Here is a 22,836-nt window from a genome sequence, read left to right on the forward strand (position 1 = left end):
CAGCCTGCGGGAGCAGGTAGTTCAGCATGACTCTTCAGTAACCAGATTGAAACATTAAGCTCCCCTAAAACAGTCCCCAAATGCTTTTTGTTGTGCCTGAGATATCTGCAGCCTCTCAGTAAGAAATAGGAATGAAAGTGTCGCACTGTGGCACAAACCTCTTCCCAGGCACGTGCAGCTGGCTCTTAGGTGTTCCCTAAAGCTTCAGCGTTTGGGTGGTGTAAAAACTGCTTTGCAGAAGTCGTTTCCAGCCTCGGTGTGGCTGCGGTGTGCTGAGGCTGCCACCTGTTCTGTTGTGCCTTTGATTGACTGACCTTGTAAAACACATCCTGTGCTGCTTTTGTTTTTCTGTTTGCTGACGACAGTCACAAGTCATCGCAATGCCAGCGCTGCCGCTGGATGAACTCCAGCTTACAGAAAAGGATCCCAAGACAGGGAAGCTGAGAACCTTACCGGCACTGGTGAGCTGTATTTTTTCATGAAGGCTAAACACAAATAACTGTCACGTATTGGAATCTGAGCTGAAGGCTGTGTTAGTTCAGGATGTGGTGAAATTCGAACAGTCTCCCTGTTTGGTAGATTTTTCTTCATGTTTTAAAGCATTTGTTTAGCTCAGATTTTTTTTTTAGTGATGAATAAATGAAAGCATACTGTGTTCAACATCCACAATAAATTGTGTTTTCCTTACTCATTCAAAGAATAGCCCTATAAACAATGGGGGCTTTTGCAAGCTGTATGCAGCGTAACTCTGAGTTACAGCACTGGGATAGTTCTCTCCACTTACAGTGTCCTGTGACCTTCTGCCCTGGGATCTCAGGTTGGAACCACAGGGCCAAACTGGAAATCTATGCCTTGTGCTTGTCTAGCACATAGAGTAGCATGCCCATGCTGGTACACAGGAATATTCAAGGTCGTGCACAGAAGTGAAACCCACTGTTACCCTTTTCTTCCAGTAACATGACGGCACGTTCTGAGCCTTCTCCTGGCCGTGTTGCCGAAGTGGGGCCTGCTGCTGGTTTGTCTTGCTCAGATTACCCTGGGCATCAGTGTGGGCTGAAGCAGAGCTCAAGGCTGCTATTTGTTATGCGGCACGATTCTCATGTTAGGATGGGGGAATTTGGGCAAACTATTCAGTATCTCCTGCGAAGGGTAGCAGAGTGTTTCTTCTCTGTATTTGGTGGTCATGTTGGTTTGACTTTTTGGAATGTTGTTTGAGAACCAGCTCAGAGGGAAAAGAGGGCGCAGGCAACATTTTAAAGGCATGACTTCAAGCTGTTGCTGTTTGGTTTGGAGGTGTGGGAGGGTTGCTTTGTAAGGCTTTGTTAACAGAGTACAAGTAACATCATCTGCTGAGTTATGGAGGTCTGAAAATACAGCTGAAAAATAAGGCTGTGAACTCACTAATCTGAGTTTTTAATTTGAGTATTAGAGAATGGGAAGTTACCAGAGAACTGAATGACAGACTGTATTATCGTGTAATTTTTCTGTCAGTTTCCAGAAATTCAGCAGTGCAGATGGGAACTGGGCATTCCTGCCACTTGGTCTCTGGTTTTAATACAGTGTTTTGGCTTCCTGCAGCACCCAGAAATCAAAGCGGATCGGTCTTTTGTGCTATACAGACCGCCACCTGTTGTCAGAGACCCTGCCTTAGTGGAAGAATTCTTGGAGCGAGCCAAATTCATTGCAGATGATCTGGACTGGCTTCTGGCTTTGCCTCACGATAAGTTCTGGTGCCAGGTAATAATTGTTTTGCGGACGCTGGAGAAAAAACATGAATGGTGCAGGTGCTTCCAAAAGCCACGCGTTTTAAGTTGTCTAAATAAAGACTTGCTTATGCTTTTATTACGTCGTTTATCGAGGATTTTAATTACTGCACTGTAGAACGCGAAGAAAGTAATATTTTCTTATAGGCTTGAACTTTAAGAGCTGATGTGTGATGGACAGACACTGGTAGCACTCTGAGGTGTCTCAGTGTGCTTCTCAGCTCAGCTGTGAGCGTGACCTGTGGCGTTCCTTCTTTCCATTCTCTCGTCTCCTGTTGCACAAGGTAATCTTCGATGAGACACTCCAGAAATGCCTGGATTCCTACCTGCGCTGTGCCCCTCGCAAGTTCGATGTGCTGTTGGATTGCCATCCAGAGGTCGGTGACGTGCAGAAGCGTCTCCAGCGCAGCGTCTTTCTGACTTTCCTAAGGATGTCCACTCACAAGGAGTCCAAGGTGAATACTGCTCTGCCTTGCAGGCACCGCGGGCTGCATAGCTTTGGAAAAAAGGCAATTTGAGAAGTGAATCACGTTTCTTATTCGCATGCCCTAGCTGCATTCCTCTCTGTCTGTTTTTATCAGTGTGTTGCTCAGTGTGGAGGTGATAACCACTCAGAGCTGAAGCATCTGAACTATGCCATGATTTCTTAGGAGGGAGATCCCGGCAAACAACTAATTAATAGCAGGTTAGAAACGTGTGGTGCCACAGTGCATCAGTGTGACTAGAAAAGAAGAGCAAGTTGGCCTTTGTGGCTGCGTGGAACAGAGGCTTTTCAGGCCACCAGGAGCCAGGTGTTCACTCTCTCAATCCCACTTCACCTTGCAGTGCAGCTCTGTGTCATCCAGCTGTGCTGATACTTGTCTCTGCTTGAACTTTCTCCATGTTTTGGACGCACACTGACTTTACTCTGGATTACTATTTTCTTGGCATCATAATTGAAAGGCACACTCATCCCTAATTGTGTGAGTGCAGCTCCCATGGGCAGCTGTGGAATTCTCACAAGGCCTTTGGGCAGGATGAGGCACCTTGTGTTTTACCAATTGCTCCCTTGGGACCTTCCTTGGTTCGGTGTGTGTTACGTAGTGGTGGGGCCTTGCTGATCGCACTGGTGGCTGTCAGCACATCGAGGAGAGGTCCTGGAGTGGGAACTGGAGGACTGGGGAGGCAGTGAGTGAAAGGAATGCTGGAGCCTGCAGCTGGCACCGCTTCAGCAAAAGTACTCGACACCTCTGTGGTGCCTTTCATTGCAGGTCTGATTAAATCTTGCCACCCCAATGAGGCAGACAAGCATCTGAAACCATTTCATAGTTGAGTAATTTGAAGAGAATGAATAGTCTGTTGTCGTGCAGGCAGTCAGCAGCAGTTCTAGAAATTGAACCTAGCCAGCATAAAGCCTGCTGCTCTGGGAGGGACAGTGTGCATTCTGCCTTTCACAGAGATTGAAAACATTTGCCATCTAGGCAGATCTGCTGAAAGTCACTGACATGAAAATTGCATTTCAGCTTGCTTGCTTCCTGCTGTTACAAGCAATGGAATTTTTTGTCATCTATAGCTTTAAAAGAAATTCCTTGGATATTATAAGTCATGTGTTTTGGAAGCTTTTAGCAGTCAGGATATAGAGATGCAATTCCTGTTGGTTTTTTTTCTTCCTACTTTTAGACAGTGACACAATGGCTTTGATGCCTTCGTTCTTCTTTTCCAGGATACCAATAGCATCAGGCTGTGATTTCGTGGGTACTTTTTTGGTGCCAGTTGAACTGTTCCTGTGCCTGGCTGCTCACTGCTCCTCCTGAGCTGAGCCCTTTTCATGCCAGTCCAGCTGTTTACTTGGCCACATAGCTGAGCAGGTCTGGGAACTGAACCAACTGCAAACAGCCCTGTGATTTAACTTCTAGGTGGATCGGTGCAGTGGAGGACACAACTACCTCCATAAGCAGTGGTGCAAAGTCAGTGGTGTGGATGGAGTGGTGACAGAGACAGCTGGGAGCGTGGGGGTAAAACAGACTGCAAAAGCTGGTGTATGGCCAGTGCTGCCTCCTGGGAAACAGAACCTTTAAGGCACATGCAAGAGATGCTTTTACAAATGCCACTGTGATACTGCAGTTCTTGCTAAGTAACGTCCAGATTGTTCTTTAAGTGTATGTTTTGTTTCCTTGTAGGATCACTTTATCACTCCCTCTGTCTTTGGAGAAATTATTTACAACAATTTCCTGTTCGACATCCCTAAGATACTGGATCTCTGTGTGCTTTTTGGAAAGGGAAATGGTCCCCTGCTCCAGAAGATGATTGGTTAGTAAAAGCCAAGGAACAGCTTGTTGCATTTTTCTTACTGTGTGCAGTACCACTCTTCTTGCCTGCCATTCTAATAATACTACTCTGGAAAAAAAACCAAGAAGCCATAGTTTAGTAGCAGCTGTAGTTTCTAGTAGTTTGGTAGTCTATAGTTTCTGGATCAGATGACATTTTTCCTCTTTTCTCCTCCTTATAAGCTCCATGTATGTCAAAAAGTGCTTTGTGGCCAGCTGCTTAGCTGGCATGAGCTGGACTCAAGATGCTAGGCATTGCCCAGGGCTCAGTTATTTCCTTGTCCTCAACCACTGGGTGAGAGGATCGGGAGGGCTTTGCAAAACCCTGCACAAGAATGAAAGGAGCAGTGAACTGGATTTCTGGGCAGAAAGGAAGTGGGGTTAGGAGGTGGGGCACAGTCCCACAGTTCATGTGGATGCTTTTGTTCCCCGAGCTGGGAGCTGAGTGAAATGTGCAACAAGAAGTAATTACTAGTCCCTGAAGTGGGAGAACTTGAAATTTCAATGCAGACCTTGATAAAACAGTGCCTTCAAATTGCAAGGTGCTTCAGAGCGTTGCTCAAGCAGTGCTTATCTTATCCCAAGATATCCCTGTACAGACAGTCACTGTGGCCAGTGCATGTTAAGCAATGTCTCAGCCTTGGGGACACTGGAACCTGCATGAAGAAGAAGGCATGTTGGCTTAGCTTCTGTGTTTGTCCTTTGCAAGGGAACTAGCTCTGATCTCTAAAATCCACCTGAGCACAAATGGAACAGAACTGACCTTGGATTAAGTGAGATCTTCCTAAATTCTAACCCAGTTTGTCTACAGTTCCTGTAATGAAACTTTTTCCTCTCGTTGGTAGTTATTTTTGTCTCTTTTCCAAGTAGACCAGCATGAGAAGCAGTAGAGAGATCACATGACAGCCGTATTTCCAGACCAGGAAAACTTAGAAGCTTAGAATTTTTGGATCCCTTTGTCTTTTTCAGTAACTTTCATTCTAAATTTAGCAGTCAGGCCTCGGAGGTAGGGAAGAAAGCATGACAAGCTGGATGCTTCCCTTTCAAATGTGAAGTTTAAATTATCTGTGCCTTAAAATATTCCAAAGAAAACCCAACTGAGTGGGAGCTCATTGGAATTATCCATGTCCTTTGGGGTGCAGTGCAGTAACTCCGTGTGCATTTTGTTCACCTGATTATTTGCTTCATGCTGTCAGCGTAATGATGGGAGCTGGGTAATTCATAAATTGATAAACTTCAGGTTCTTCTCTGGGAATAAATTCTTCTGAGACCTGTCTCATAACTCTTAGCTGTGCTCTGTCCTTGCTGGAGAACTCTGTTAATTTTCACAGTCAGAACAGTAACTCACAGGAAAATAGGCAGCCTCTGTGCTTCCCTGCACAGGATTTATGGCGTGCCATTACTCAGTAGAGTATTTTGTAAAGATAATGAAGTCCTAGTAATGTAATAGCAGGTATTACTAAAGCCTCATTACCTTTAAGAAATATCCTACAGAATATTTTCCAGTGTATGCTGAACTGTTATCAGTAATTAAAAGTCAACTGCAGTTGTTAAATAAAGGAACTGGGAATGTTTCGAGATGATGTTTGCATTATTCATCGATTCAGCCTCAGGTGTGAATCATCTACCATCTCGTTTGCTCTGCTCTGGTGAGCATATTCCAGTCCTCTGGTTGCTGATGGGACAGCCTTAGAGGAGCAGGCACTGTGTGTGAGTTGAGAAGTGAGTTTGTGCCCAGCTCCTGATGAGGTTATTGACCATGTCTGGAGGGGGCGAGGGGTGTCAGCAATAAAAGCACATCTTCTGGTGGAAATTTGCTTGTTGACGTGTCTGAACTGATGGCAGGTGGTCTTGTTCCCTTTTCAGAAAATATCTTCACTCAGCAGCCGAGTTACTTTGGTGACCTGGACGAAACTCTGCCCACTGTCCTCCAGGTACTGCTGCTCTGCTCAGGGCTTGGATTTCACCTGGAAATGTGGCATAGTTTAGAGGGAGGGAGGGAAGGAGGGCGCGAGCAAATGTGGCTGTGGGCGAGCAGGATGTATTTGTTTCAGTTCATATTATCTCTTACTTGTGCTCCAGTGTGTCAGGCAGTTTTTGGACCTTTATCTAAAACTGTTGCTTGATGACTAATTCCTGTTACCCTTCTTCAGCTTCTGCCATTCTCTTGCCAGTTAATCTCAAGGAATTTGTTAGGCTGTTTAAACAAGAGGTAACCATTCTTCTTATCTCTCCCTGAGTGGGGAAGCATTAAAACTTCAAACAACAAAATAATGACTGTGAGAGGCAGCTAAGGCTTGATATAGTGGGATGGGTTGGCATTAATGCTGCAGGTTCTTGGGAGCAAATGAAAATCTATTGGAAGGGCTGTGCCTCACAAAAGATATTTGGCATCTCTCTCTGTCTCAGCTTTCATTTTAATAAGCAATTTGTATATTCCCCAGACTTTGTAGGCAGGATTTGCATTTAACCTGAAAGGGAAATCAAAGTGCCTTGACAGCTTTGTACCCTGAAAATGTCATGTTTATGCCCTTAAAAAACTCACCTAAACTAGACAAAGGCAGAAAATTTCTTACCCCAAAACACCTATAATGGCACTTGGCTTTTTGAAAGCCCACATTCTCCTTTCTTTGTTGTATGTTAAACTGTTGGAGCTGGATTTCAGAGATGATATCACATTTTAAAAATATTCTAGGCTGCAAGACTGGGCTTCAAAGGAATTACTGAGGAAGACAGCAAAGATTCCATTTGCTGTTTGTACTGCACCACATCAGAACAGTTATTCTGCAGAACACCGGTTTCTTTACTGTGTGTTTTGGTAACCACTGCAGAGTAACACCAGTGCATCTCACATGTATGGATGGAACAGTTCAAAAGATGCATCATCACTGATCCATTAAACTATTTCCTTACCCTGCTGATGAACAAAGTCGATACCCCTGCAGGTCTAGGAGTGTTTGTGCCCAGTGGGGCAGCAATATTAACCTCGGGTATGCAACTCTGGTACTTTTAGCCAGCTTTTCACATACCTCTGGGAGGAGGGTTTGACAAATCTCCAAAGCTACCAATGTAGAAAATTTCACGGAATGGTTGAGGTTGGAAGGGATTTGCTTTTAACCTACACCAAAGGTTTTTAGTAATATTGAACCTAATTCGGTCAGCTTCGCCTGGAATTCTTCATTTGTATCGAAGAGCCCCAGGATCTGTTCTGCTAACCTCAGAGCAGAGGGTGGGAGGGCTTTGGAACCACCTCATAAGTGTGTGGTGGTGTTGACTTCTATGTTGTCCCACTGCTGCCTTGCTAATAGGGCTCACCACATGCCGGGTGACCCCAGTGTTGGCCTTGGTAGGCCTTTTCTTGCCTAGCTGGGGACGTGTGTGGTAGCTACAGCCCTGTCTCAATGCCACTGGCACACACAGCTGCACTTGAACTGCCTGTAGCTCTCACGTTGCTCCACAAGTGGTGTGGTCCTTCTGCTGTTACCTGCAAGAGTCTGTTGCAGCTTTCATCATGTTGCACAGTAGATCGTGGAAGTGGTTGTTAGTAAGATAAGGCACGTCCCAATGCTTTCCTCTGTCTGTTTCAACACTGTTCTCTTCTCTTGATCTAGGTGTTCAACAATATTTTGCATAAGTGTGGCTTGCAGTGTGAAGGAGCCTCTGCTGAGCCCCAGAAACTGGAAGAAAGAGTAAATGTGACCCCAGGGAACATGCCCCTGCAGGTAGAACCATTGCTCTGTGCACTTTGCTGTTTGTCATCCTGCAGACTGAATGCTCCCTGCAGCATTGGGACCACAGAGGGTCGTTCTGTTCCCAAACAGCTCATACAGCACATGTCATTGTTCCATTGCTTGGCATATGACTTGGTGACAAAGCCTTTCCAACGTGAGTTTCTTGCTTTGCTCTCGTGCATTTCAAGCACATGCATTGTGTCACGTGTCCTGCAGTCAAGAAAAAGATTTAACCTGAATCTGATGCATTCCCTGTCAGAGTGGATTGTACTGTGTACTTAGGAGAGCTCGTGTGGTTTTTTTCCTCTCACTGATTGTTCATTCTCTCTCAGGAGCTGAAGGATATTGTGCTGTACTTGTGTGACACTTGCACAACACTCTGGGCATTTCTTGATGTCTTCCCATTGGCTTGCCAGACCTTTCAAAAACACGAGTTTTGCTACAGGTACATCTTGGGCTGCTGGCAGTTTATTTTGGTCGATTAAAAATACTGAGCGTTCAGCAGGATCTTGCCCCAGTGCCTTCATTGTTAATTGCTCAGATTTAATGCAACTGAAGAGTGCTGGATTCAGACTGATGGGAACATGCAGGTTCCTAGTAAATGAAACAAGTTATTATGGAGGTGTCTGCAGTTCCTGCTAAGTGTTTACCTTCGTCATTGCCCATGAGCCAGTCAACCATGGCGATGTCAAATCCCATTTGAACATTGCTCAGTGTCCTTTGGAAGGGATGGAGAAAAAGCTGCAGATGGAAAGAGTTTCTTGCCATAGGACTTGAGGAAGGGGAAGGAGAAAGTTTTTAAACTGATAGTCTGTCGGGGTCTGAGAAGAAATATTTTTGCTTGATGTTGGACCTCAGTTTTATGCTAGGGAATATCAGTGAGCTTTGGCAAAAGCTGAGCACGTGGGAATGGCTAACAAGGCAGCACTGCCACAGATGGGCTGACAGCTAATTCCCTGACCAACTCCAGTTTGCAGTGCAGTGAGGCAGGAGCCAGAATGGTCGCAAGGACCAGACAGCAGAGTGTTCCCACAGGCACTGCAAGTCTTTGAGTGATGCTTACCCAGCTTGCTCCAGGTGTTTCAAGCCGCAGGACTGTCTGGTAGAGACTTGCCACAACCACTTTTGTGTAGCACCAACTGAGATGTTAATTTATTGTCCTTATTTCCCCTTCTTTATGTGTTTGTTAGTGCAGATGAACTCATTCTTTAGTGTTATTTCTGACCACGTTGCAGACCTCTGAAGTCTTGCAGCTGCCAGTGGTCTACGGACCGCAGGCTGAGTAATGCTGCTGCTCCAGGTTGTGTGGGTTTCTCTCCTCTTAGATGTTGTCAAGTTGGTTATTGAGAGAAGAGCAGATTGGTGGACTTCTGGTGGCTGCTTGAATTGGAAAGCAGCACTGCTTACATGCTTGATTACTCAGAGCAGTAAAGCTTTTTGTTTTTAGTTTTGCTGTTGATGTCAGAGACGTGCTAAAATATTCTTGATCTTTGCAATGGGTCAACAGCAACATTTTTATTACTTCCCAATATGGGCTGCTTTCTGGGTCTTTGGGGTGTGGGGAGGGAAATTTGACTTACATGTCCTGGTTTTGAAACCTCTCGGACTCCAAATCTGTTGGCACTTGGCCGTTTCTCTCACTGACTAAAAGTATCAACCAGCTTCTGTTACATTTGCCTCAAGGATGCTCATTTAACATGCCTGCCTCTTACTGTGTGACATGGATGGGATGTTGCTGATGGAGCAGCTCTGTGCAAAGTACAGTGACAGCTCATGAAGCAGCGCTGGATGTTATTTTGAGGCCGGTCTCAGCTGAGGGTGTTGTTCTGTGCAGCAGGAAGATGCTTTTCAACTACATTGCTTTGCCTCCATCTTCAAAGATACCTTGATGGCTTCCTCAGGCTGCTGCTCTTTGTCTGTTGTGTATTACCTTGCTTCTGTTTCATGAAACAAGTAACAAAGCAGAATAATGCTAATGAGTACTGCTAGTGAGGGGAGCTTAATGGAATAAACCATTTGATTTGTATTCTAGCAAGTGATTTTGGGAGCATCCATTGCCAGTTGTTGTGTCGCCCCTTTCTACAGGTTGGCATCGTTCTATGAGCTGGCAATTCCTGAGCTGGAGTCTGCAATTAAGAGGAGGCATTATGAAGATAACAGGTAAAAATCTCTGTGAAGACTTGCCTTTTCTTTTCAATCTGACTCTTGCAGGGCTTAGTTAAAAATGCTTCATGCTTTGCCCACCGCTGCAGAGTCTTTTGCATCTTTCTTTGTGCTGCTTCACAGAGCTCTGAAGAAGCAGCTTTTCTAGTTCCAAATTTTCCTGGGCAGTGGGGTGAGTAATCATTTCTTTCAGTGCTGTCTAAGAAGAACCTTGATGGGAGATGCATCCAAATTGTAACAAAGTGTGAAAACATGAATGATATCTCTGTGTAGATGGGTCTCCTTGTTTTTCAAAGCACAGGCTATGCTGGTGCACTTGATCTATCATTTGTCTGGTTGTCAGGACAATTTCCTATTGAGAGCAGCTTCATTTAGAGTGAGGATTTTCCTTAATGAGTATGAAATGGCTCTCATCTCTGGTCCTCACAGCAAAAGAAGAATTCAGCTAATGAAATTCCTCCTCTAGAGGTGTAACTCTGGAGGAGAGGAGCATTAAAGACCTGAATTTGTTGTGCTTGCACCAACAATGTGATCTTTACTCTCTCTGCAGTGTTTATGCTGATTTGTGGAGGAGAATTTCGCATTCCAGGAAGAAGGTGATGGAGGCCTTTCACATCCTCATAAACCAAGTGTGTCTGCAGCCCATCTTAGAGAGCAGGTATTGGCACTTGGGTTTTGTGGTACTCTCCAGTTATTTGATCACCACTGTGGGGGAAAATTTTGTTTGGTTTCTGATTTACTGGAGAAAATGGGCAGTGTGGGAGTTGTGCTGACATCAAAAGCCTCTTATCCTGCACAGCAGGAATGCCCCAGATGAAGTAATATGAACTGGTACTGGATTGGTGAGTGGTTGGCCCCAGCAAAGTGAGTTAAGGTACATGATCCAATCAGTTTGTTAACCTCACTTCATGGCTAACTTGCCAATTCTAATGCTGTGCATTCTGCAGCTGTGAGAATATTCAACCTTGTATTGAAGAGTTCCCATAGATCTTTGGAGAAACCATACTGGAAATAATGCAGTGCTATAGATCATTGAAAGCAATGTTTTTAAACCTGGATGCTGATGGCTTTACTGCCCCCTCCTATTTTGAAAATAGTTAGCTAATGAGAAGTACTTCTTATCTGTAGCTCTGTGAGTCGTTACAAAATGACTTTGTTTCTTATTTACTTTGTAAATAAGAGAACTGAAGTGACCCAAAATCATGTTGCAAATTTGGAGACAAAACCAAAAACATGGATCTTGGTTGCTGCTCTGCTGGGCTGGTCTCTTTGCCTGCAGTCGTTACAAGTTTTCATAGAATCACAGAATGGCTGGGTTGCAAGGGAGCACAGTGCTCATCAGTTCCAACCCCTGCTGTGTGCAGGTCACCAACCAGCAGCCCAGGCTGCCCAGAGCCACATCCAGCCTGGCCTCGAATGCCTGCAGGGCTGGGGGATCCACAGCCTCCTTGGGCAACCTGTGCCAGTTTTCTAGACTGCTGGTCTCTGTGGCTCCCATTCAACATTTCCTTAATACTGATCCAGTGCAGAGGTCGTTCTGTCTTGCTCTGACACTTGGTGCATCAGCTGCAATGGAAGGTTTAGGAGTTAGAACAGAAAGATTGCAAGAGGAGCTTGCTTGGCATCTGTTCTTGCATGAGTGAGCACATGCTTTCTGGGAGGCTCACTGATACGATCCCAAGGCATATAATAGAGTGCAATTGCAAAAGTGCTACACACCCTTTTCTGCTTACTGCAAGTCTGAGGCATCAGATGATTTGTAAGCCTGTAAGAAGCCTTGTAATTGTAACTGTGGTAACACTTTGGATCAAGCTGGCTGAAATGTTTGCTAAAGCCATAAAAGAATTTTGTTTCCATTTGACCCTTAGCGTGTATGAAAGCAAAGACTAAAATCTGTTCTCAAATGTGGTTTTGCCTTGATGTATGAAGGGTTGTTAGTTTGGCTACTGAGCAGAATGTGGAGACTGTGCATTGTGGAGGTCTTACCACTGAGTTTTTCACTCTGTTGTGCCATTGTTTTCTGCAGCTGTGAGAATATTCAACCTTATATTGAAGAGTTCCTACAGATCTTTACTTCGGTACTTCAGGAAAGGAGGTGAGTGTGGCTGAAAGAGGCCCATGGGGATGGGCAGCTTGCCTTCCCTTTCCATTCTTTACAGCAGAGTTGCCTGAGACATTATTAGGAGGGGTTATGATGCATTTGGGAGTTAGAAATCACTCTAACTAGTTGGAGGAGCTGCCGTGAGAGAGTTTCAAACTGTGGTACAGACTTCATTGTAAAGACGAGGAGGAATGTTGTATGACACTGAAGAATATTATTCTTCACTCTCTTTAATCCGGGCCTTCAAAGTGAGGAATAGCAATTTAGCCATTAGCTGCCTTGATGAGTGAGGCTGTTATTACTAATTTGTGCTTCTCAACCGGGGTGACCAAACCAGGAAGATACCGAGTGCTAATGCTGAAGATGCAAAGTCAACGGCAGAGCTGGGAATTGGATCTTGTCATCCTGGCACTGCAGACATTCAGATCACATTCAGATCATAAACCATGTTTGCTATATGGTGCCACACCAGGTTACAGTCTTATCGTGTGAGGAGTGTTGCAGCTGGGTATGATGGGTTACAGCAAAGCGTTGCTGCAGCACCATGGAAGCAAAGTCAGGGTGATGCATGCTGGAATTCTGTGTTGAGTGGGAGACAATCAGAGTGGCATAGCAGGGATGGCAGCGTGTCACAGGTCTGCAGGTAATTTTTTCTGCAGTCCAACTGATTAAACTTGCTTTTGCATGGTTAGATTTCTCCGTGACTATGATGAGCTGTTTCCAGTTGAAGATGATGTCAGTCTGCTCCAACAGGCTTCGTCCACGCTGTATCCTTTGCTCTCGCCTCGGGGGTTTGCAAACCTGAATGCTCTTGGATTCCTTTATGCTGGTGGTATTTCCACTCTTGCTGCCTCTGGCTAACCTGCATGGCTGGCAGTAAGAGATGGAAAATTTTATCTTAAAAAAAAAAAAAAAAGAGGAGAATCTCAGAATCACAGACTGGTTGGAGGGGAATGGGCCTTTGGAGGCCATTTGGTCCAGCCCCATAGAGGCACAGGCTTGGGAGTTACTGAAAAATGCATAGCTGTTTCAAGGTGAGATTTAGAATATGTGCATCTAGAACATGAGAAATGTCCTTAATGCTGTTCTTGTAGAGATGAGACCAGGGCAGCGTACATCCTCCAGGCAGTGGAAAGTGCATGGGAAGGTGTAGACAGGAAAAAAGCACAAGTCATTCAAGATCCAACATCACCAGCAGCTTGCAATGGAGCATCAGCAATGGTGGAGGGCTCCTCTGAGGATAGAGAAGAGCTCGGGGCTGCGTACGCATCGGGAGATGAGGTGGGCAGGGCACATCTCTGTCCTCAGTTCATTCATCTGCAAAGAGGGGATTGGTTTGCTCAACTTCTGGGGTTGCGTGAAGTTTAGTTTCATTTCTCACCTTTGCTAAATTTAAGTGCGGACTTCTTGAAATGAAGAACAGAGCTGCACTGCATTCTGCCTTCTTTGAGCACATTTCTCCTGACTCCTGTTGGCCTTTCCTGTTGCTGGTTTTCCTGGTGCTGTGGTTTATTCAAATGCTGCACTTTATCACTGTAGTTCATGTGCATGTTTCTTTTAAAAGCAAAGTTCTTATGTTATTTGATGTAAGGGTTCTTCAGTCTATCCCTGCTGACTCGAGCATGGACAAAAAAAGTTGCGTGCCTGTGTGCCCAGCTCTGTTGTAGATCTTATGCAGTATGAACAGCTTAGCTGATTTTTCTTCTTCTGATTTCAGCCTTCAAATTCTTTGTGTTTAAATGCTGATAACTCAGACTGCTCCTTTTCCTTTTTTAATGTGTGTCTACCTTCCCTCATCTGCTCTTTCTTTCCAATAATGCCACTCACTGTGCTCGGTTATACAGTGTGCTGGGGCAGCTGCTGCACCCACTGCCAAGGTGTCCGGGGTGGAGCTGGACTCTCTGATCTCCCAAGTGAAAGACCTGCTACCAGAGCTCGGGGAGGGCTTCATCCTGGCCTGCCTGGAGGAGTACAGTTACAGTGCAGAGCAAGTGATCAACAACATCCTTGAAGATAAGCTGGTGCCGTTCTTGGATAAACTGGACCGAACAATGCAAAGGTGTGGGGGACTTTGGCACTTTTGTTTTCATATTGTGGCTTATTAATATCCTTCTTTTTGAAGGTTAGACACCTCTGGCAGAGGAGTTCTAAGAAGTTGCATGTATTTTCTTAGCGTAGTTAGCTGCAGGGTAAGCTTCTCTTTGCTGTATGCTGCTGACTTTTTGACCTCATTGTGTACTTGCAGAGAATGGGAACATAACTGTAAAATGGATGGGAGGGTTAACTTGTAGGTAAGCTTGGGAAGGGTAATACAGATGAGTGGACAGTGAGGTGGATTGAAAACTGTGTGACTGGCAGAGCTCAGAATGTTGCTGTCAGTAGCACATCCTGGTTGGAGGCCTGTAGCTAGCACGGTTCCCACGGGGCTGGTTCAGGGTCCAGTCTCATTTGACACCTCCATCCATGACCTGAATGAAGGGATGGAGTGCACCCTCTGCAAGTTTGGGGTGGAGGGGGAGGAGTGGCTGACACACCAGAAGGCTGTGCTGCCTTCAGCAGACCTGGACAGGCTGAGAGTTGGGCAGAGAGGAACCTGATGAGGTTCTGCAAGGGAAAGTGCAGAGTCCTACACCTGGGGAGGAATAACTCCTCCCCTCTGCTCTGCGCTGGAGAGGCCACATCTGCAGCACTGTGTCCAGCTCTGGGCTCATCACTTCAAGGCAGACAAGGAACTGCTGGAGAGTCCAGCATGGGGAAGAGCAGAGGGAGAGAAAGGGTGATGCCGAGAGGATGGGGCCAGGGCTGTTTGCAGTGGTGCCCAACTGGAAAGTGGGGAGTTCCATGTGAACATGAGAAAGGACTTCATGACTTCGAGGGTGGCAGAGCACTGGAATAATCTGCCCAGAGATGGCAGAATCTCCTCCTCTGGAGGTATTCAAAACCCACCTGGATGTTTTCCTGTGCAACTTGCTTTAGCAGTGGGGTTGGACTTGGGGAGCTCCAGAGGTCCCTTCCAAGCCCTATGATTCTGTGATTCTGTTCAGTATTTCAGCACAGCAGATGCTGGGTCATGTTTTGTGATTGGAAGACAGAAATACTTGTCCATTAAATGCTCAGATAAGAGCCATGAAAATTCCACCATGGGGACACTGGTTTAATTTAGGCTGGCCAGCGGTACGTTGTGGTGCACTGAAGGTATTTTGCTGCAGAAGACGGGGTCATAGGTGTTAAAGTGCCAGCTGTCCTGCAGGAAAGGGCATCTTCAGTGGAACCAGTTCAGCTGGAATTCAGTCTGTGGGGTAAAATACAGTATTTGAAAGACTGCTTTGTGTTTGGAGTTAAGCCAGGGAAGCAGAATTACAAATGAACTGCAAGTGGCCATTTGGATCCATTTCTACCTTCTCTGTGACAAACTTGCCAAGCTTTTGCTCGCTTCTCTGGGCTGTGCTCGGGATGCAGGGATCGTAGCTGACAGTGGAATTGAGTTGTTTGAGCTGTGTGCAGCTGTCAGTGTGTTTGTGCTGCAGCAGCAGTTCTTGTCTGAGGGCAGGATGCGGATGTGCTGTTTGTTCCCATTTCATGGAGCAGTGGGCAGACTCTCATTGTTGCACTAAAAAAGGAGAACCGTCTTTATCAGAGAAGCGACGTAACAAAAATCTGAGTTCTGCAACAATCTTCATGCTCTCAGAGTCGGATCTGCTGACTTGGGCACAAATGATGTGGGTGGATTTTTGGAAGGTGGTTGTTTTTCTGCTGGTACTGCAAAGCCAGCAGTTCCAGAAGATAGAGCCGGGTGGTGGTTTGGTTTTTTTCCCCTTGCATTTTGGAACAAAACTGTAGGATTTTGATCACTGCTGAGTTTAGAAGTGAGCACAGCAGCATTTCCAGCTGAGCTAACAGCACCAACAAAATGAACGTAAGAGCAATGGGTTTTGGACTTCCAAACTGAACAACCATAACCTGGAACTTGAGATAGAATTAAAAAGGAGCCGTAGGGAGATAAATATCCTGAATGCAACAGCAGGGCACTATTGGAACTTGTAGCACAGTGTAATCCATCGCACTTAGAGTTTGGCTTTACTGACTCAGGATTTTGAGACCAGCCCATGATGTTCTCCGTACTCAGGTACGGCTGTACTTAGTCTTGCAATGACCAGATTTTGATTTCTGCCAATTCCTTTGGCTTCCCCAGAGAGATTGGTCTGAAAAACTGTTCTGCAGGTGCTGTACTGCAGCAGCACAAAGAAGAGATTGCAGTCATGGTGTGGGTGATGGTGTGCTGTGGGTGCCTGCGAGATCCACAGCACAAACCAAGGTCTTAGAAGGAGAGGACGTGGTCTTCCTCAGCTTCACCTCTGTTTCCATTCTCTTGTTTTTTGATTTTACAGACAGCCAAAGCCAGACCCTACGCCTCTGGTCACTGCTCGCTACAATGTTTTCCAGAATGATGAGTTTGATGTGTTCAGCAGGGATTCAGTGGATGTTTCTCGGATACAGAAAGGCAAGCGGTGAGTATCGTGCCTCCTCAATTAACCCCATCTGTCAGGAGAAATACATACCTGGGAGCCTACACATTTATTCCTGTTCTTGCAGTCCTCCTGCAGGAATTGGCTGGCAGGACTGAGCCTTATCAGAAATGTTCCCCACCTGTTTACTCTTTTGCTTTGGGAAAGTAAAATCGAACGCCACCAGGAGATTGGTTTCCGCTCGGTGTTTTTCCTAATTGCCTTTCCTCTGTCGCTGCTGGCAGCTGCTCTGCCAAGCTCATTTGTAATGTTGTGCTTTTTCATCTTGCTCCTAAACTTACACTGAAGAACCTGAAAAGCAGCCATCTCTACCGGGCTGTGATTGTGACTCGGAGATAAAGCAGTGATTTGTTCTAAATACAAGGGAAGTTTCAATATCCATCCGCTCCACAATCTGATAACACCTGGCAGCTTGGACTCCTCTGCTTCTATTGTTGTTCCTGCTCCTGTAAGCTTGCTGTGAAGGGCATTTGCTTTACTTCTTGCCTGGCTGGGCATTTCGTTCTGTGCCACGCTCCGTGCTGATTTCAGCTGGGGCATTGCTTTCTTGGCTCCCACTAACATCAACTGTATCTCAATAACACGGTTGATTTGTTTCAGATTCTTTTTGAACAGTCTTTCATCTAATCAGCTAAGTGCCATCTTTATGTTGGTGTATATTAGGAAGGAATGTAAATAAAAGTGTCTGCAGGCTGAGCTACGTGATCCTGGGAGCTCTCAGTTAAGGCTTCAGTTGCAAAGCTGCATTGAGCTAACAGAGAAAACACTTCTGTCCCAAAGCACAGACAGACAGGTCTCCAGCAGCAGTGCTGTGGTGTTTCCTCTGTAGCGGCCAGGCAAGAGAATAATCTTTCCTTTAAGTACAAAAGTGGAGCTCCATCAGTAGTCCTCATTCCATAAGCAGGAATCCCAAGTGTCTGTCTAGGTAACAGAGTTCTCCTGGCCTGGCTGGAGACCTGCATTTGATTCTAGTTGTATCCATGGATGTGTTTGGTTGGGATTTTTTTGTTCTCCTTAAATCTTTTCCTCTCCAAATTCTGTCTGTGTTCAGGGTGCTGTCGCTGCTAAAAGAGCCAAGTCAGGCTGAATCTCATTGTGCTAGCTGCTGTGGGCAGGGACTGTTAATATGAAGGAGAAAGCCACACCAGGAAGAGGAGAAAAAGGAATGGGGAAATGAATGCAATAGCATATACGTGATTCTTTGCTGATCTGGAAGAGTGATCACAGCTGTCTGTGCGTGTCCAGCCGTAATCGCAGGCTGAATCTGTCTGCTGAAATCAGAGCAAGTCCTCAACACCAGGCACTGTAACATTTTCCCACTGTTTTTCCTGGAATTGGTGCCTGAAACGTTTCATTGCAGCTCTTCTGCAGTCATCAGACCAGCTCAGCAGGAAGCAATTATTGCATATTTAGTTCAGTCTCATGCTGAATACCAACATAAGATGTTATCCCAGCCGAGGAATGCGAGAACTAACCACAGGATCTGTAGGGCATTTTGCAGCTAAATTCAGGCATAGAACAGAATGAGTCACAGAAGAGAGTGGAAGCAAATGTATCTACAATGTTTGGTTGTTTTCAGATTCCTCATGAAAGTCAGACTTCTTTGGATCACTTTCCCAATGCTTGCTAGACACAAGTCTGCCCATTCCTGATACACCGGAGGTTTGCCTTGGACATGTTCTTTCTCTGATAACATCCAGATGTCAGACAGATCACTGATGTGTGTTCCTTTTAGGTTTTGAGGGCTGCAAGATGTCCTGTGAATGCTTGAAAGTGGGTTCCCTATAGCTTTGCTGTCAGTGTGCTGTGATGTGTGGTGCTGTGGTGGTGATAGGTTGATAGTTGGACACTGGATTATCATAGTGGTCCTTTCCAACCTCAATGATTCTATGAAAAAACAGGATTTCAGGGAGTGCTTGTGCACCCTGAGACATAATATCCCAGTGGCTCTTCTTAAATACCTCTGTCAAGCTTCTGTTTGCTGGCCTTCCCTTCTGTCGGATGAATATTGTCTGTTGAACTCAGTGTGTGTGCAGTGCTTTGATAAACATCAGATCAGAAGCGTGGTCTGCTGCTTTGTTCTCCTTGTCTTAGTAGTGCTAATTCATTTCTGCTGCACTGGTAAGTTTTTGTCCCTTTCCCTCTCCATTCATATTTTGCAATCCATGTCTGTAAGCTGAGGCTCTGAGCTCTATGGGAATGAGTGTGGCCACGCTGCAGTGCTGTGGTGCAGCCCTGGCCATGGCTTGTAGCTGTGCATGCACTGCAGTGAGGCAGTACTGCAGTGTGGGGTGAGAGGGCACCCTGGGCCTTGCAGGGCTGTGTCCCAGTGTTAGCCCTAGCAGCCATTCAGGATTCATGGGAATTCTTGTGTTCGATGAATCCTGGCCAAAATTCAGCTTGAGTATAATTGCATCTTGTGTTCAAGCTTCTCTTCTGTCTCAAGTGACAGTGGCAGTCTCCAATTCCTGTTCTGTCTGTTATGTAACCTTGCTGGGGTTCTACTTAGACATAACTTTGTTCCAAGCCAGGAGTGGCTGCTTTTATTAGCTAGACGAGCACTCCTGTTATAAATCAGAGAGGGAATAGGGAGGCTGAAGTAGTGCTTGTGATGCTTGAGATTTCCACTTCACAGCAGGGGAAAAGCTAACTCGCAGAGGAGATCTTTACATTGCCTTTCTGTTCCTGCTCCTTCCTCTCCATGCAGGAGGGAGAAGGACACAACCAGGAGTCTGCTGAACGACAAGCGCCTGGTGGCTGAGCAGAGGGAGCGCTACAGCCAGTACAGCGTGCTGGTGGAGGAGCTGCCTGTGCAGCCAGGAGAAGCCCAGCTCTATGGGGAGGACTACGAGGATGAGTACGACGACACCTACGATGGAAACCAAGTGGGGGCAAACGATGCTGACTCGGATGATGAGCTGATCAGCAGGAGGTAGGATGGGATTGCTGCAGGGTTGTGTGGAGCTGTTCAGCACTTCTCTGCGTTCTGCTTTCAGTGAGGACATGTGTGCACAGGTCCCTGTTTCTCCTCTGTTGGTTGTTAGCTTTCCTGTACGTGCAGGAAGCTCTCAAGCTCCTCCGTCTGAATCTGCAGGGCTCAGCCATCGCCTCAACTCAGCAACAAATCCAGGAGGGGACTTTGACATTGTGTTGAAATTTACACGCAGTGCTTCTGCTCGTAGGATAGCTGTCCTGCAGCAGGGGGAAATGGCCTGTTTTGAGTAATATGGATGGAGTGCAGCGGGGCAATGTAAAGCAGAATGGCTGGTTAGCAGAGAAGAAGTCAAAACTGGAGAAATTGTACAACTGACATTTTATTGTGTGCCAGTCCTGTTGGGTTTCTCATGCTGGCTCCTGTAATGGGCTGCACAGCATTCTCCACAGTGACTGACAGCTGGAGACAATCAGCTGTTAGTAAGCAAAGTGCTGGTTGGACACGAGTCTTGCAGAATGTTTATTCTAGAAACATGAGCTGGAGATAGCAAAGACACGTCTGAAAAGCTGGTTTAACACTTCTGAAGGTGACTTTTTACATTTCACATGTTCCAGAGATGTCAGTATTTCTACCCTTCTGTCTTTGGAGGTGCTCTCTTAGATGCTTTTGCCTTTATTTTTTTCCTTCTCAAGTGTGGTGAGACTTCAATTTAAATCCTTTTCATGGTACACCTACAATAGTATGACCCTCAACTCTTTCTCTGTTTCAGTTGCTCGGTGCTCTCTGCTTCTAGAGATCCAGCAGGCAAAATTACTGGATGTTACTGCTAAAAATCAGATCCATAGGTTCAAAATAACAGGGGCTCTGGCATTAGTGTGTTTCTGGCAGAGTTTGAGGTTTGGCAGTAGAAGCAAAAGAAGCAGTTGTTTCCCTGGTGAAATTCCTTGTGAGGTTCCAGGATTTTCATGACAACCCCTCACCGCCTTTTCTTTTTAATTTATTTTTTAACTGTTGTGGATTTGAGTTATTGAGAGATACAGTGTGGAGAGGAAAGGACAGGTCTGTGCAGTGCAGTGCTTTGGCTGTTCTCTCTTCACTGTGTGCTGTTTGTGTTTTGTTCCTTAGGCCGTTCACAACTCCTCAAGTTCTGAGACTCAAAGGGCAGGAGGAAGGGCAGGAGGAGGAGGAAGAGGAAGAAGAAGAAGAAGAAGAGGAAGTTGAAAAGGAAAGACCAAAGGTGACACTCAGTTTGCTGTTGGAGTTGCATTAAGGTTTATTACATCTCATACCTGCTTCACATGTTAGCGATTGCTAGAGATGATGTGGAACAGATTTTCTCTTTCAAAGAGTGAGCTGCTTTCTGGAGCAGCTGCTTCTGCAGTCTGCTGGGCTGTGAGGTGTCCCCGAGTACAGCTATCTGCTGCTTCCTGGCTAGCCGTGTGGAGCAGTGACGCTCCGTGGAGAGGTTTAATCTCCTTTATTCCATCAGCAGACAACGCCAGCAGAACGCTTTCAGGGTCACTGAGGCTCTGCTGTCGTGGATATACTGGAAATGGTGCTATTGATGCGGGGTGTGGGAAGCAGCCTGTCGGTTTTTATATTTAGTGTCACTGACACCAACCCCACAAGCTCTGCCAGAACAGATAATAAATAACGAATGGGCTCTGTTTCATGCTCCAGCAGAACCTGCTCCAGCCCTCTGATGGATGCTGCTGAGTTTACAGCAGCACTCATCTCTTTCCTTCTTTCCCATGCAGGACCACTTTGTTCAGGACCCAGCTGTGCTGCGGGAGAGAGCTGAAGCCAGGAGGCTGGCTTTCCTTGCCAGGAAGGGGTAAGTCGGTGTCTCCCCCTGCGGGGTGGAGCCATGGCTCTGCTGTCATTAGTGAATATCTTGTAGCTGACTCGAATGGTGGAGGATATACCTGTTCCTTAGCATTCCTGTCCTCAGGGTCACCACCACACGGTGTTAACTTCCTCGCCCAACTTTTACTTCCCTGCTGGTTGTGCTGTCTCATTGAATCCCTGTAACGTCATCAGCAGAACTCTGTGCTGCTCAGAGCTTGGAGGGCAGCAGCTTCCCGGAGCTGAACGACTCCGGTGGGATTTCAGGGCAGTGCAGCAGCTGGCCTTAGCTGACGTGCTCAGTGTGTAGGACAGCGTCACTGTGGGGCTGATGTGATGCTCAGCTTCTGCAGACCCGCAGAGCTGGGCTGAGCAATGGCAGAACCCCTTGGACCCAAGTCTTTCCTTGGGATTGATGTATTTTCTTCCTTAAGTGTGCTTGTCGTGATGTCCTTCTCCCTCTGTACTCCAGGCACAAGCACGACAGCTCTGCTGTTGTTGGGAACACAAAGGGACACGGGCAGAACCGGGAAACGGTGCAGGAACGAAGGAAGAAGGAAGCAAACAAAAGCACGAGAGCGAATCATAATCGGCGCGCCATGGCCGACAGGAAGCGGAGTAAAGGCATGATTCCTTCCTGAAAGCTTCCCAGGTGCTGCAGCAGCCCCAGTCCTCTGCTTGGAGGCAGCTGTGCTCCATCCCCTCGGCCCTCCCTTAGCTCAGGGAGGCTGGGTGCCACGTCCAGAACCTGGCCCTTCAGCTCCATGTGAACTGCACATCCCGAGGGAGGGCTGCCTCTTCCTGGAGAGGAGCTGCCCTCCGTGCACACCGTAGCTGTTCCTCAGTCTGAAGAGACACATGTGTACAGCAGTGAGCTGCACCCACCGTTCACTTCTTTTTGTACTATTTATAACTCGGAGAGTTTTATTTTCATACTGGCTCCTCCTGCCCTCACTGCAGCCCTGGGGAGCTTCCAGGCTTTGCAAGGCTTCCCGGGGGCAGCCCTTCCAGCTGCCTGCTCTGCTGAGATGCCTTGTCCTGCAGTGAGACTCAAAGGCTGACAGCAAAATGCTCAGGCTGAACACTGCTGACACACACGTAGGAGTTGAGGTGAATGAGACTATCGTAAGTTTCTGTCCCTGGAGCAAGGTGTGTGGAAAACTGAATGTGCCAATAAATGATTTGAGTCTTGTAGTTGGTGTTTCAGGCTCTTAAGAACTATACTGATCTTGAAGTTGGAGGAGCTTCAGCAATGTGCTGCGTCTGCAGGCGGTGAAATTTGTTTGCTGCTCTGTGTTGGTTTAGTGAAATGAGATCTAGCCACTGAGAGTCGAGATAATTGAAAATCAGGCTCGTGGTATCCAATGCAAGCTGACAGTAATGTGGAAATTGGAGATAGCAGGATCAGAGTCCCTGGGGAGCCAGCTCCTCTCTAACTGCTTGTCACACTCCGTGAAGCAGAACTG

General features: G+C 46.4%; 1 protein-coding gene across 1 annotated transcript; it reads left to right on the forward strand.

The window, feature by feature from the left end:
* Positions 1 to 380: 380 nt before the first annotated feature.
* On the forward strand, positions 381 to 22,011 carry ASCC2 (activating signal cointegrator 1 complex subunit 2; the record flags this gene model as incomplete). The annotated part of the gene is made up of 18 exons (XM_079543777.1): positions 381 to 461; positions 1,579 to 1,737; positions 2,048 to 2,218; positions 3,923 to 4,052; positions 5,936 to 6,003; positions 7,681 to 7,791; positions 8,133 to 8,245; positions 9,886 to 9,960; positions 10,514 to 10,621; positions 11,990 to 12,058; positions 12,757 to 12,831; positions 13,159 to 13,345; positions 13,909 to 14,123; positions 16,453 to 16,572; positions 19,298 to 19,522; positions 20,651 to 20,762; positions 21,283 to 21,359; positions 21,843 to 22,011. The coding sequence occupies 18 exons, from the start codon at positions 381 to 383 to the stop codon at positions 22,009 to 22,011; spliced, it is 2,265 nt and encodes a 754-aa protein (XP_079399903.1).
* Positions 22,012 to 22,836: the final 825 nt, after the last annotated feature.

This window comes from Tetrao urogallus (genome assembly GCF_951394365.1).
Source record: "Tetrao urogallus genome assembly, chromosome: 17".
NCBI classification, from domain to species: Eukaryota; Metazoa; Chordata; class Aves; order Galliformes; family Phasianidae; genus Tetrao; species Tetrao urogallus.